The sequence below is a fragment of the Malaya genurostris genome, chromosome 2 (assembly GCF_030247185.1).
Source record: "Malaya genurostris strain Urasoe2022 chromosome 2, Malgen_1.1, whole genome shotgun sequence".
In the NCBI taxonomy this organism is placed as follows: Eukaryota; Metazoa; Arthropoda; class Insecta; order Diptera; family Culicidae; genus Malaya; species Malaya genurostris.
In genome coordinates this window covers 53,617,756-53,632,745 of record NC_080571.1, presented here as the reverse complement: position 1 = coordinate 53,632,745, position 14,990 = coordinate 53,617,756, and the positions used below count along the sequence as shown (strand labels likewise).

The following is a 14,990-nucleotide window of genomic DNA, read 5'->3' as shown; positions in this document are numbered from 1 at the left end:
AGGTGCATGAATCAATCTTTATTCAAGGGTACAAGAATCTTTCTTTATTCAAGAAGTACAATTGTAGGTCAACAAAACGGGCTTTAAACGGCAAAATGACCCTTTCGGCGAAATGGCTTTCGGCGAAATGGCTTTCGGCGAAATGACATTCGGCGAAATGGTCCATTCGGCGTGATAACCCTTTCGGCGAAATGACTTTCGGAGAAATGACCCTGAAGATAGTACACTTTGATCTTAGCCTTTAGGCCGAGAAGCGATTACCCTGAAGATAGTAGTTAGGTTTCAGTTGAACTACTTTGTGGCAATGCCAGATAAGTTTGAACTTTCAATGCACAGATCAGTCGAAGCCGAAACGTGAAGCAAGTAATTCTCAGTTGTTTTGTTTCCTCTTGAATTCGTGTTCGAGAGCTTTAAAACGGTTTTAATAAATCAATCCCAAATGATTCTCCCAAATTAATTCATTCTTTATCGTCTCCAATCTGCAACTAATATAGCAACTAAAATCCACCCAGAAGCACCATCAGTTCTCTGGAGCATAAAACAAACATAGAGGAAAAATGAAAAAAAAAAACTGACCCAATACCTTGCCCATCACTTCACCGGACAGAATCAATTCATCAATAATTACCTCGATTGCACCCGGGCTTCGTACTGCTGGTCCGGTTCGAGTCCCCGCAGCAGATAGCTCATGCCCTGGGTGTAGTGATGGGAGTACGGGAATGCCGGCAGCACAACGTCCCGCCAGTCCGTCTTGGACCACTTGTGGTGCGGATTGTGGCCATTGTACGCGTTGTTGTACGAGTAGGCATCGAACGAGGTTATCTTCCGGTCGTACTCCAGCATCTGCCGGAATCGGGATCGGAATCGGAACGGACACCAGCAGCATCGGTCGTAGTCGTAGCAGAACCGTCGCCATCGTTGTCATCATGATGAAAATAGTACGAGTGATGTTCGTTGAGCCAAACCGGATCCCGGGCGTGTGTGTGTTTGTGTTTGCGTGTGCATCGATGTCCAATGCGTCCCAACCGTGGTCGGTTATGATGCCAAGTGGAACCGGATTTGTGCAGGTGGCAGTGCAACAACAAACGGCGACATGGTAAATGAGAAAAAAAATGAAAGAAGAGTAAAGATTGAATTAATTTTGCGTTATTATGACAGTCCAGGTTTTTCTGGATTACGGAAATTACGTTTCACATGTTGGCGCATCGACATCGTCGTGGGTCGACAGGAACCACAAGCCTCATCGTCGTCGCCTGGTGGTTCGAGCTTAGCACATGAGCCATCATTTCAAACAACGGATTGAAACACAACCGGCACCGGATTTCGACAAGCTTCCGGCGAGGAGGGGGCAACAAATTATGATCGGTTTTTGTGGGCGTGTGTGTTTCCGTTACAGTTCCCGGATTAGAAACTATATCATTGCACCAGAATGGAATATTGAATTGTGGATACACGTCACATTGAAGTCCCAAAAGAATGGATGATTGGATTATGGATTTTTAGGTTCATCTAGGCACAGTTTTCGGTTGGGGATAATAAATTGCATTAATGGAATTAGGTCACAATTTCAATTACTGCTGAGCATGGTTGTAAGCAAATCTCCGCAGAATTGTCAACCAGTTTGAGCTCGAACTGAATCATTTAGGCCCGAGTGTTTGTTCAACATGTGAAACGTAACATTATGTTATTCATTAAAACAAAAACCACACTTACATTGCCACCCATGTACGTATGGTGCGACTTCCGGCTGTCCATGTAGAGACCGTCGTGGTTCTGCAGGATGTCCCCGTCGACCAGCCGGTAGTACAGCTTGTACTCCTCGATCGGTGAGTGCGAATCGACGATCCAGGAAATGTTGTACCGATCCTTCCACTGGCTGTTGGGCATCGAGCGGAAAACGGCTGCCTTCGGTTTGCCGGTCAGGGTAACCGTTTTTCGCGTTTTGCCCAGCTGATTGTCCGCAATGCAGCTATAGTTGCCGAAGTCCTGCGGGTGAACCTTACGAATGATTAGCGTGTGCCGTGCCCCGCGGCTCTCGATCACGTGCCGCTCCGTTTGGTCGATCTGCATCGTGTCCTTGTGCCACAGTACCTTCAGTGGGGTTGGCAAAGTTTATGGCAAAAAGTAAACACACGAAAAAAAAAGGATGGAAGGAAAATAATTACTTCCGTCAGAGGTTTGCGAGTAAATAAGCTATTGTTCGGATGTGTTATTGCCCCCCCGAAGAGATGCTATAGTCGCTACTGAACTAATTCAAAAATATGTCTGTTAATTACTTATTTAATTTCTCAAACTAAGACCACTCGTAGAAACTCATGTCGTTCAAAATAAGCAATCTTGGGATGACTGATACGGACCGATTTAACACAAACATGTCGCAATATCTCTGTGCACATGGTAAACCAAACGGAAACCATTATCGTTCTCCAAACATGCACTTGCGTGCAGCGTCCATTGGCATCGGCGTCGTCCTCGTTGCAGTTGTTATCGTCATCGTCGTCGTCGTCGTCGTCGTCCTCGTCATCGTCATCGTCATCGTCATCGTCGTCACTACACGCCCCGCTTCACAAGGGAAATGAGGAAAACTACTTACTTCCGGTTGTGATTCGCCGTGCACAATGCACACGAGCATCGCTTCCTGGCCCTCGCCGGAATACACGATTGGATTCTCGACGCTTATCTCGGGTGGATCTGCAAAAAAAAAACGGAAACAGAAAAGAAAGTGCATGTAGCAAAGCGAAATGAGCAAAGCCTTCATGTGCGAAAGAAGGACTGGGAGGGGGCTGATTGGATGCAATAACGCAGGCTACACGAGGCCCGACGTACGAGTTGTGGTTGAGTGTGTGTGTGTGATTTTTTTCCTTCCGACCGCGGCACGACAGAATGTAATGCTTAATGATAAATTGTCCCAATCCGGACGGCGCGGGTCGTAAAAGCAAGCTTACAATTATGTGCTGAACTGGTTACGTGAACGAACAAGGCTTTTGAATGATTTATTAATCACTTACGGTAAACATGCATGTGATTTAAACTAACGACTACGCGACGGTAATGGGTATCTGCACCGTGATAGAGTTGTTGGGTTGTTTCTTGGAATAAAATGCAGGAACAAAAAAAAACCTTTACTTCATTACCGTGTAAATCATCATGGAATACATAATATTAATCATGTGTAAACCTGCTGAATTTATGATTCTGGCACGACAAAACCATTCGATTTATATGCCATCTTTTAATTTATGGGCCATTCTGTATGAAATTGAATCGCCAGTGCGGGAGTTGCATTATTTTTACCGGAAAGTCGTTAAGATCTCAATGGGGTGTAGCCAGTCAGAAAAACCGGCACACAATTTCGGATAAAGCGCATTATAAATGGTTCTCATCTTCGTTTCCCTCGTCTAAGGGTTTAGGATGGAAACAGAGAGAAAATGTTCATTTTTCACCTACTAAGCGAAAGTGCGATGACTCATCACACTCGTCGATATGTGGGATTCGCTTCAAGCCAGCGGTGTCACCGTATCATAGCTAATAAGGTGGCATTGCTGAACTAATCTAGAACCAACTTCAACTCATACGACATTTGGTACCCAAGTAACAATTTTTGTTACGCTAGCTTGTTTGTGACTAGTTTGCAACCAGATATTTGAGTGATTGTTACTAACATCTAACCACTTGCATGACTCAAAAAGCGCAGTTTCTACTAGTTGTTAATTCAGCTAAAAATAAGTTGTCGTTACGTTGTAATGCCATACTAGAATAACTTATCTTTTCATAACTTGAAAATAACTTGTTTCCAAGTAAACTAGTTGAAACTTAGTCACCATCGACATTATAAACATTGAATGAATCCAGAATACTTTTCTATCTTCAATAAAAAAGCAGGAGAGTGCTTTAAATCACAAACTTGATACAAGGTACAAATTTCACAACGATTTTAAAACTGTCGAGCGGAATTCAATTTTACTTAACTGTTTTTCATGCGCCTTCAATCAGAATCTGTTTATAAAGATATGAAAAATAAACAACAAAATAACGCTATGTTCAGAATGCTCAAATTAGAGTGATTTCTTATCATTTTAAATTCATATATCATGAGAGTTATAATATTATCACAATCGATGCTCAATCCCTATATTATTTTCTTCGTATTTATGACAGTGCATAGAACAAAAATGATTATTCTGCCTTTCACTATTTTCGGCAAAAAGTAGTAATCTCCTGGTTTTATTTACGTTTCATACACTTCTTGAGACTCCATATTGTATTCGCCATATTCAAGCCAACAAAGGTTGTTTTGTTTGCATTTTCGTTATCATAACGTTGGGAAAACCTACCGATAACTATCTGAATCAATGAAGAATTTTATGTTATAATCTCATAATATCTAAGTTATTACTACATCAATTCACATAGTAACGATTTACATATACGCTTACGTATTTATAATGGTTTCGCAACCTTTTTTCAACTTGTAGCTAAAACTAAAACTGTGATTAAAGATATGTTAGAATCAAGTAACGATAACTTACTAATGATAGCTAGTTCAATGTTTATGTTATGAAGAAACACTGCCGTAACCTTGTTTTAACCATAACATAAAAAAACATGTTCGTGTTCTTGTTGCAACATAGTTGGGCTAAGTGGTATCAGAACTAGTTACGGGTTGCCAATATTGGAGTCTAATAAACTTATTTTCAACTAGCAGCTAGTAATAAAGTTGCGATTAAAGATATGTTTGGATTAAGTTACGATAGCTTATAATTTATTATTAATTCAATATGACAAAAAGATGTGGTGATTTGAAACCTAAATAACTATTTCGTAACTGGTTAGGTTATGAAGAAACATTGCTGTCACCTTGTTTTAGCCAGTATAACATAAAAAACATATTCGTGCTCTTGTTGCAACATAGTTTGGACTTAGTCGCATCAGAACTAGTTGCGGATTGCTACTTGGGTAGCATTCGCGGAATCAAAGGCATCAGCAACAATACATTTTGATTGGATCACAGGGGTTTCCCTATGAGAAAAACTTTTTTTAATCCACCTTTCTCATATTACTTATGTTCTCAAAAATATCACTAGAAGATTCTGTCAAGAATTATTTTTTTTCAATCTTGCATAAAATAAGAAACTTTCTTTGGGTATAAACTAAAATAACCTTTTCAATTTGTAAACAGTTTCGTCAAGGTAATAAGAATTTTTCTTCATTTTGTATCGTCGCTCTAAATGATTAAACACACTTTCCCTTATAGATCTGGAACCGGGAGTCGGACCCGGGTGAAATTAAACAGCACCCTAAGAGACTATAGGAGCCTAAACTTGTGGAAATCGATCAAATCATCTCTGGGAAAACTGAGTGAGTCTCGTTTTCAACTTTTTGACCACTATTTCCGGTACTTCTGGAACAAGGAGCATGGAATCAGTATAGCCGAAGTCGGTTCGTTTAGTAAGTAACTAATATAACCTCACTAATACTACTGTTGTTGTACCATTTAATTCTACTATGTCACGTCTTTACACTCTCACAAAGTCACTATTTTCACAAAAGTTCATCAAACGTTGTATTTTTTTTATAAAAGATATTTTTATTCAGGCCTATTTGCGTACAAGCTTTATGTGGCCGATAGAGCTGAGTTTTAAGCTGAAAAATTTTTTTGTATTGTTTCTCGTTATCACCCTTTTTCTAGGTGGAGAGAAGCTTCCATTTCCCTCCTGCGAGGATTGAGGGGCATTTTGTTCGTGGTTCGTCTCGTCATCCATAGCCGTGGTATTGTTGTTGATTTCGTTGCTAGTTGCTGTGGATGCGCCTTGTTGTTGGGGATACTTCACTGTTGTTGGTAACTGTCATAGGTGTACTGGTGTGAAGGAAGCACCGTTGTCCTTTGGTGTTGTTGTCTCCTTGTTCAGTTTATCACATGGCTTACCGTAGTGAACAGCTTTTTGGCAATATTGACATATGGCCATCGGATTGTCATAGGTAACAAGTAATTCGCACGGAATTCTTGTATCCTGACCGAAAATCACATAAGAAGGTATAGGACTTTTCAAGCGCATGCGTAACAAACGTACGCCATTTAGAATACCGGGGAAAAAGTTCTTCCACTTTTCTTTTTCGGTAGAGAGAATCTCTCCGTATTGGAACATAGTTTTACGAATATAAAGATCGATGACGCTTGAGTGAAGATCATGCACACGCACTTCTATAGCACTATCTTCCATATATACTGGAATGTTGTACTTAATGTTCTCGTGCTCCACATAATGCACACTTTTGCGAATTGAATTGAATCCAACTCTTTATAAAACTGGATGTAAACAACATGATTTTCTTATTGCATTGAAGTAAATGCACACGTTTAATGTCAAGATGCATTTGCTCCATAAGCAAACCTTCAAGTTCTCATATCGAAGGTCGAATTTTGCACTGCCTGAAGTCAACAATAATTGTATTCTTTCGTACCGGCGGTAGCTTTTGTTCGTTTGGTTCACTCATCTCGAGGTCGTTCTATTGTTCACTACACAATACACTGAGGTCTTTTTTTATGCGGTCTTTTTTTATGCGGTTTTTTTTAAGCGACTTTTTTTATGCGAATTTTCAGAGTTATGCGGTTTTTTTTTATGCGAAGTTTCAGAGTTATGCGGTTTTTTTTATGCGAATTTTCAGAGTTATGCGGTTTGCCCTTCTGCGGTCTTTTTTTATGCGAAGTTTCAGAGTTATGCGGTTTTTTTTTATGCGAATTTTCAGAGTTATGCGGTTTTTTTTTTATGCGAATTTTCAGAGTTATGCGGTTTTTTTTATGCGGTTTTTTTTATGCGGTACGTAAATTCGCATAAAAAAAGACTTCAGTGTACTGTATTTGGTTTCTTTCGTCCCGACCGTAATCGGTTTTGTTTTATCGACTGACTTGGATGAAATGTGGAAGCGAACTGTAATCAAAAGTTTACTTATTATATTATAACGTTGCAATACTTATTATATTATAACGTTATAATACTTATTGCATTATAACGTTTGATACACTTTTGTGAAAAAAGTGACTGAAAATAGTGACTTTGTGAGAGTGTAATAATGGGATATAGTAAAATTAAACGGTACAACAACACTACTATTAGTAACAATATTCTAGTAACAGCTCAAGCGGAAATCTAGTAATATAACCTACAAATATAAATCAAAGTTTTGAACCATATTTAGAAGAATTGTACCCTCTTTTGCATTGTCGCTCTAAATGACGATGTGCAATTTTAAATACAATTTACCCCATGAAAGCATGATAAAATTCAACAGCAATCTATGGGACTATGACATTTTTTAATTTTATGAGTCATATTAGTCAATTTATCAAGTGATTGCATAAACATTTTATATGAGAAAGACAAAAACAAGTAAATAAAATTTAATAGAAGGCTAACAAATTTACATAATTTTCACCTGGCAATCCTGCACAATATATGAAATTAAACAAAGCTCTCTGCGAACGGATCAAAGCCGGTGGTGTTTTCTTCTGCTTTAGTACCAGCACGTACTGACACGTACAAGTTTTGCAGCGTCATTTTGAATGACGATTTATGTGTTTTGACACTCATATTATAGGGTGATATAATTTCGGAACCGGAAGTCGGATCTGGATGAAATTACACAGTATCTTTTAAGACAATGAGGGCTTTGATTTGAATCATGATTCGTGAAAATTGATTTAACCGTTACTGAGAAATCGAAGTGAGTTCCGTTTTTTGGAGCTTTTCTTTAATATTATAGCTGCTTCCGGAAGCGAAAACCGGAGACTAGTAGTCCCAAAGTAGTTTTGTATATTCACTAACTAACAATATCTGCCAACTAGATTAATTTAGGAGTAAGTTTTATAAAAATTTGCACCTCGCTTCGCCATCACTTATGAAAAAATACTAATGAAATTTGAAATTTTCACTAATCGCACTGTAAAACCGGAACCAGTAGTCGGATCTGGATCAGCGATCAGCCATATTTTTTGCGTCGATATGGGACAATGGATGAAACATGGCTCCATCACTTCACTACAGAATCAAAACGATCATCATCTGAGTGGACTGCAGCCGATGAACCACGTCCGATGTGTTCAAAAGCTTAACAGTCAGCTGGGAAGGTTACGGTTTCAGTATTTTATGATCTTCATCGTGTTTCAGTGGTATGATCTTCATCGACTATATTGAGAAAGCAAAAACGATCAAGGGGCTGGGGTCTACTAGGAGATTGATAGTACCTATTAGCTCTCTCCGAACTGTACCAGCCTAGATGCCGTGTGGAATCCGGCGGAAAAAAATGAACCAAGAATAGATCCACTGGATTCCTGCTTCCACGTCGTAAAAGGCGACAATTGCAGGAGTTTCTGTTTTCTTTTCAGTTATCAGATATTTTCAATGTTTTACTTCTGATTACTCAATTTTACTAAATCATCTCTCTATTCAACCTATCAATTTCCGTCTAGCTTCGTAGAAAAGTTTTATTAGGAATGATTTCTTCTTCCATGTTATTGATTGTCTTTCAGGATTATAAAATGAATGATAAAAATCAACCATTGCGCAAATCCGTTTATATTACAAAGTTAATAACAGAGATGACATGTATTGAATACATAGTAAAAACACTTGATATTAATATTTCAAACAGTAAATTGATGTTTTTCTCGGTAGCCGGCTGCCCAGATCAACTAATATAACCAATTAATAATTAAAATAAATAATAAATAATTAAAATAATAAAGCGGAAATAATAAAAAATCAAGACGCGTGTGAAATCTGTTGACCTTTGTTTGGTGATTTAAAATGATTTTATAATAACTGTTTAGAATATTTCAATGCAATGAATCAACTTTTTTGTTTAAATCCTATTCGCTCGTTTATTTTGTATCACGTAGTTTCATTTATAAAAACGTACTTAATCCACCTAGCAGTGAGATGATACCTTTTTTTTATCAATCTACATGTGTTTTTTTTTGCATGACTAAAAATAACGCGAAAGGTAGATGCATAAACGAGTGACTGCATACTCGACAGCCGGCTGTCCGGAGTTTTGTCAATTTCGGAGATTGACTGTTTCGTGCATTATATTGCCAGCACAAAATAACACATAAAACGATAATACTTTAAAACATTCTTGGTAGCCGGCTACCCAGAGCAATAAACACATGATAACATTATTAAAACATTTACTAACAAAGTATCCTCTCCTGTGATGCATGTGGGAATGCAGAGGATTCCTCGGTTCTTAGTAGCAACATGCATCGAACTAACAATCCTTTCCCTCCCAAGTAGAACTGCATTCGGACGTGGCCGGCGTCGGTATTGATCAGCATGCATGGTTCCATACAGTTTGCACAGTGTGAAACAATGTGTTATTCCCAAACATGTTACTTCAAAAAATCATTTTGCAATCTCAATTGGTCCAGATCAATAACGGAGTAGCAACACACGGGCGGTCTCTAATGCTAATGCTAATGCTATATTGATAAAGCAAAAACGATCAGTAGCGAATACTTAACAGCGTTGTTAGATCGTTTGAAAGCGAAAATTAAGGAAAAACGACCTGCACACGAACAAAGCGATGTGGCGAAACCGTATTAGATATATGTTCATTTGCAATCAGTTATCGGAAAATACCGCAAACATTTACTTAGTAAGCAAATGACACGCAAAAGCAAATGCTTCGACGCTTAGTCAGTGATAAAGTTAACAAGTTTTCTTGGGAAGTCCGTTCAGGGGAACATGAATCAATCTAAAAAAAACATTCAGGTCTTTTTGGATTATTTCAGAAGTACGATTGTAGGTCAACAAAATGGGAGTAGACACTATCATCTATCATTTGTAGGGGAAGATGATCGGTTGCCGACACCCCACCGTAACTTTTGACAGAAAGCAGATAGCGTCATTCCGACAAATGGCATGTGTGTGTAATAGCAGCACGTTCTTTTTATGCCGAATACCAAAGCAAACAGAAGCTTGTAGTTTTTGCTGCGCTTAAAACAAATTTTAATTGCTTGAAAATCAACATAAAAGTTTTTTATGACTTTAGAAAGGTATTAGAATTGCTGGAAAACCCGACTTTCGAACGGAGCCTCGGAATGTCTGTGTGTGTGCACTTTTCGAAGATATTTTTACCACTCAATTTTCTCAGAGATGACTGAACCGATTTTAACAAACTTAGGCTCGTTTGAAAACTACTGTCGGGCCATTGATCAAGCTCGAAGATCAAATAGCTGTGACCCCTGGTTCCGGAGATATGCTGGTATAAATGACGTAACCGACAAAACACGTTGATTTTTACCGCTCTTATATATAAGGGTTCCAAAATTTTGGGATCACCTCAATTTTCGTAAAGCTCTAGTGCTCAAAAGTTTAAGCACCTCGAAAAAAGCCCTCATGCAAAATTTGAGCTAAATCGGACATGCGTAAGGGGTGCTGCTCGGCGGTAAAGTTTTGAAAATATTGAAAAAACACCATAGGGGGGAATACATGAAATTTACAAAATCGAAAACTTTTTTGATGCAAAAAGTCTCTAAGCTGCATGAAACGTCGAGATTTATTGCCATCTAAAAAAAATTTTTTTTTGGAAAAATCAATTTTTTTTGGGAAAAAAAAGTCCCAAAAAGTCGATTTTTTCAAAAAAATTTTTTTTCGTGATGACACTAAATCTCGACGTTTCATGCAGTTTAGAGACTTTTTGTATCAAAAAAGTTTTCGATTTTGTAAATTTCATGTACTCCCCCCTATGGTGTTTTTTCAATATTTTCAAAACTTTACCGCCGAGCAGCACCCCTTACGCATGTCCGATTTAGCTCAAATTTTGCATGAGAGCTTTTTTCGAGGTGCTTAAACTTTTGAGCACTAGAGCTTTACGAAATGCAATTCTAAGACTTTTGGCATCAATTCTAAGACTTTTGGCATCAAAAATTTTTTTTCGATTTCGGAAATTTCTTGTACCCTCCTTGAATTTGTAAATGAACCGGTTTTTGTTGTAGTTCTTTCATCTTTTAGAAGAATCGCATCAAGGGATTAATCTAACAAGTTTGTAAACTTTTCATCCAAATATTGAGGCATTCGAGATAGTTTCTCAAAGTTACCTATAGGATTTTCAAACGGATTGCTACTATCCACAAATTACATATATATCCATCGTTTTTACGCAATAGTTATTTAAAAAACTTTGCTGTTACTAAAAGAATTGTTTTCATTTTCGAGTGTCAAAAATTTTTTCCTTGAACTTGACAGAGCCCTATAAAAGAAAATGGCGGAATGTTTTTGCAAATTTTCTTTTCTTTCAAAAAAAATTTGTGCAACTGAATTCGGTAAAAGAAAATACCGTGGTACGATTTTGAAGACGATTAAGAGAAATTCTAATCTGTCGGACCGTGATTTGGCCAAAAAATTCGGTGCTGCCCAAAGTACCGTGAGGAGAACTCGACTCCGGGAAAGAATCAAGTCGTATCGAGCTAGCAAACAACCAAATCTGATCATAAAACATAACAGTGTGGTCAAAATTCGTATTCGGAAACTATTTGACCAGGTGCTGACCAAGTTCGACGGGTGTCTTCTGATGGACGATGAAACCTATGTCAAGGCTGACTGAGCAAATCCCAGTTCAAAAATTTTACTTGGCAACGGCTCGGAGGATGTTCCAGTCAAATTTTAATTTGTTTTTGCTGACAAATTTGCAGAAAAAATTATGATTTGGCAGGGCATTTGCAGTTGTGGCAAAAAAAATAATGTTTTTGTTACAATTAAGATAATGAAATCGGAACTATATCAAAACGAGTGTCTCCAAAAACGAATTTTGCCGTTCATTCTATCCCATAATGTTTTGGCATCCCGTAATGTTTTGGCCAGATTTGGCAAGCTGTCATTACAGCAAAGTTGTTCAAGAATGGTATGCAGAGAAAGGGGTCCAGTTTGTTTCGGAAAACCTTAACCCACCCAACTGCCCCCAGTTCCGTCCTATTGAGAAATACTGGGCAATCATGAAGAGGAGAGTCAAGGCAAAGGGAAAGGTTGTCAAAGACATCAATCAGATGACGACCTGGTGAAATAAGATTGCTAAAACGATGGACGAAGAAGGTGAGCGCCACCTAATGAGCCGTGTTACAGCAAAATTCGAGAATTCCTTCGAAACCATGACGAATAATTTTATCCGTATTTTTTTCTTAAAAGTATGAAGAAAACGCTGGATGCATAAAAAAAATCTTGAATTCAATAATAAATAACTGAAATACAGGCAATTGTCTTTGTTCCAATTCTATCTGAAGCAAGCTTTAGATGTCAATCTTACAATCAGTAAAATGAAGTAATTCGACAGAGACAATTAAACCGTTTCCGCATAAAAGTAGTTACCAGTATCACACTTTATAGCATTAGTGGGTAATCGTGTGCGCCTGACCTCACTCACACTGTTAGTTGAATTTCAACGAAACCCACTGTTGACGGAGTACCTCCCATCTGTTTACGAATTATTCCAACCAGGTTTGGTAGGTGTACGTCTCGAATAGCATTTTTCTTTCTTCGGCTTTTTGAAACTTGGCTCGTAGCACCCCACCCTGTGTTACACACATTCCACCTCCCGTAGCATCGAAGTAGGCTGAGGAACGCTCGACGCTCAACAGTTCGATTGTTTACATGTGCCTTTTCGTGGTCGTATGGCGTGTTCACCGGTCGCTCACTTTATGAGTTATTCTGCTGCCATTTCCGCTTACCGGCCAGCCTGTTTACCTTTACGATTGACGATTCCGTGGAACGATTTTTGCACCGGAGCTGGCGGTTTGCCGCGGCTTGGCATTTGCGTAGTAAAGCAAAAAATAATTGTAATTTTTACGACCTGTTCGTGATCGGGTGCCATTCATCCATCCGACCTGTTCGGTGTTTTATGTATATTTCTCTTCATTTTCGTGCCATAATTTTTCTTTGCAAATCAGATCCATCGGCGGGATCTGGCGAGAATTGAATTTCCACTGTATGGTGCAAACAAGTGTGGAAATCTCACTGACACCTTCCCCCTGTTGGTTATCATGATTTATGCGCTACCCACAAGGATAAAAAAAGCAGCAGCACCTAGCGCGCTACTGAAAGGTACAAGGATTTACCTTTGCTCCGGCTCCGCGTGGTTGGCTTCTGCAAACCTACGGTTATGGGGAGGAAGGTGAGGCAAAAATTGAATTAAAGTTGTGAAATGAATTGTGTTTTCTACCGGTACGCTGAAGCCCAGAGGATCCTCTCACGCCACGGCGTTGATTTATGAAATCCGTTGCTGTCCCCGGTCCGATGCCGGATCCGATCGGATCGGGAGATGTCTGTCCTTCGCCGGACAGCGCCGGACCAAAAATGAAATATTGTCATCGGATGGATTCAGGATTTGCCGGCTGGAGGAACATGGTTTCGCAGAAAGCAGCATATTTTGAAATTATGACTGACGTCTGGTTTTCAGGGATATTTTTTTGATTTGGATCGTGATTGAATTAAATTAGACGAATGTCCGCTCGCCATTCATTTGCTCTTTATTAGTAATACTTTCAAACAAACTGAGATTGACACTCGCACCACCGGACGGCTAGTGGCAATGTCCTTTGCGCATATCTCGATGGTTCGTTTGGGTCCGGACAGAGAGGCACGGGAAGGCGGGTTCCTCACTTAATAAGCATTTGCTGCTGCAGTAAACCAAATTCTTAAAACTGGTGGATAGCTCGTAGCGCCCTAGTAGGACCGAAGGTTGTACTATTATTAAGCTTGTGGAAGGTACTTATTCACATCAGACTTGGAAGTGGCTACCATCGTGCGGTTTCCGCAGCAACTCTAAAACCAGACGTTCAAATTTAGTTTAATGATACGACCGGTCGTTGGAATTAAGTACTAACAGAATCGCGCGCTTGAGTTTTCAGTTATGTTTTACATTGGCGGTGTAGAAATCGCGGTTTAAGAGTTATTTAAACGTTTCACGTTTACAACATATTGAACTAAAAGAGCGAGTATCAGTCAATAAAGTCCAGCAGTCAAGTTGACAACGGAAAAAAATGGTAGCGGAAGTTCATTCGCTATCGCTAATGTGCTGCGATTGCAAAGTTTCCCATCAATATTGCCAGTCAATCAATCAAGTCACTTTCAAAATTGCTTAACTTATTCATATTTGACCGAAACTAATAATAAGAAGTGTATCGGAAATAAGCTATCCACATACATTTGTGTTGCATGCATGCATGTATTTGTGATGGTTTCTTATGCTCAGATCACAGCATGCTGTGCGTTTGGCAGTCAGCTTTCGTTTGTTTACTTGTTTGTGCGGTTGGAATTCTGCGTTTTTAAAATGTCGCGCATTGAAAAGGAATTGAAAATTAAGGTTCTGGACACATGGCTAAGTGAGAAGGGTATTACTATGCGGAAATTGGCGAAGCGGTTTGAAATTTATCATGCCAGTGGTAAAACCATCATGAATAAGTTTGGGGAACACTATTCTTTGGATGAGCTATTGGGAAGAGGTAGAAAACTCGGTTCTTCCTTCCTGAAACTGGACCAGAAAGTGATATCTCTAATTATGAAGAACAAATCAATGTCAATACGTGATTTGGCCAAAAAAGCAGAAACGAGTGTCGGCATGATCCAGCGTATCAAGAGACGAAATCACCTTAAGACCTACAAGAAGTAGAAAATCTCGAAGCAAAGTGTAGAACAGAAGAAGTGAGCAGCAACAAGGGCTCGGAAATTGTATTCGCGTCTTTGGCAGTTTCCAGATGCATGCGTTTTGAAGGACAATAAGACTTATGTGAAGGAGAACTCAAAAACCCTTCCAGGTCCACAATACTTTACTGTCGTCATTGGGGAGGATGTGAGCGATTCGGACAGGTCGATTCAAGTGGAGAAATTTGATCGAAAGCTACTGGTATGGCAAGCAATATTTTCCTGTGGTTTGAAGTCAACCATTTTTTACACTATCGGATCTATAAATGCAGAAATCTATCGATCTGAGTGTCTCCA

The 14,990-nt window shown here is 39.1% G+C and overlaps 1 protein-coding gene across 2 annotated transcripts in view; it reads right to left on the bottom strand.

Moving 5' to 3' along the window:
• LOC131431176 (hemicentin-1-like) overlaps positions 1 to 14,990 on the bottom strand; it is a 400,232-nt gene that overhangs the window by 24,016 nt on the left and 361,226 nt on the right. For both annotated transcript variants that reach the window (XM_058596735.1, XM_058596736.1), the window contains 3 exons: positions 2,594 to 2,691; positions 1,714 to 2,091; positions 629 to 843 (listed from right to left, as the gene is read on the bottom strand). In XM_058596735.1, the coding sequence (XP_058452718.1) occupies positions 629 to 843; positions 1,714 to 2,091; positions 2,594 to 2,691 (691 nt within the window). The remainder of the gene's footprint in view (positions 1 to 628; positions 844 to 1,713; positions 2,092 to 2,593; positions 2,692 to 14,990) is intronic.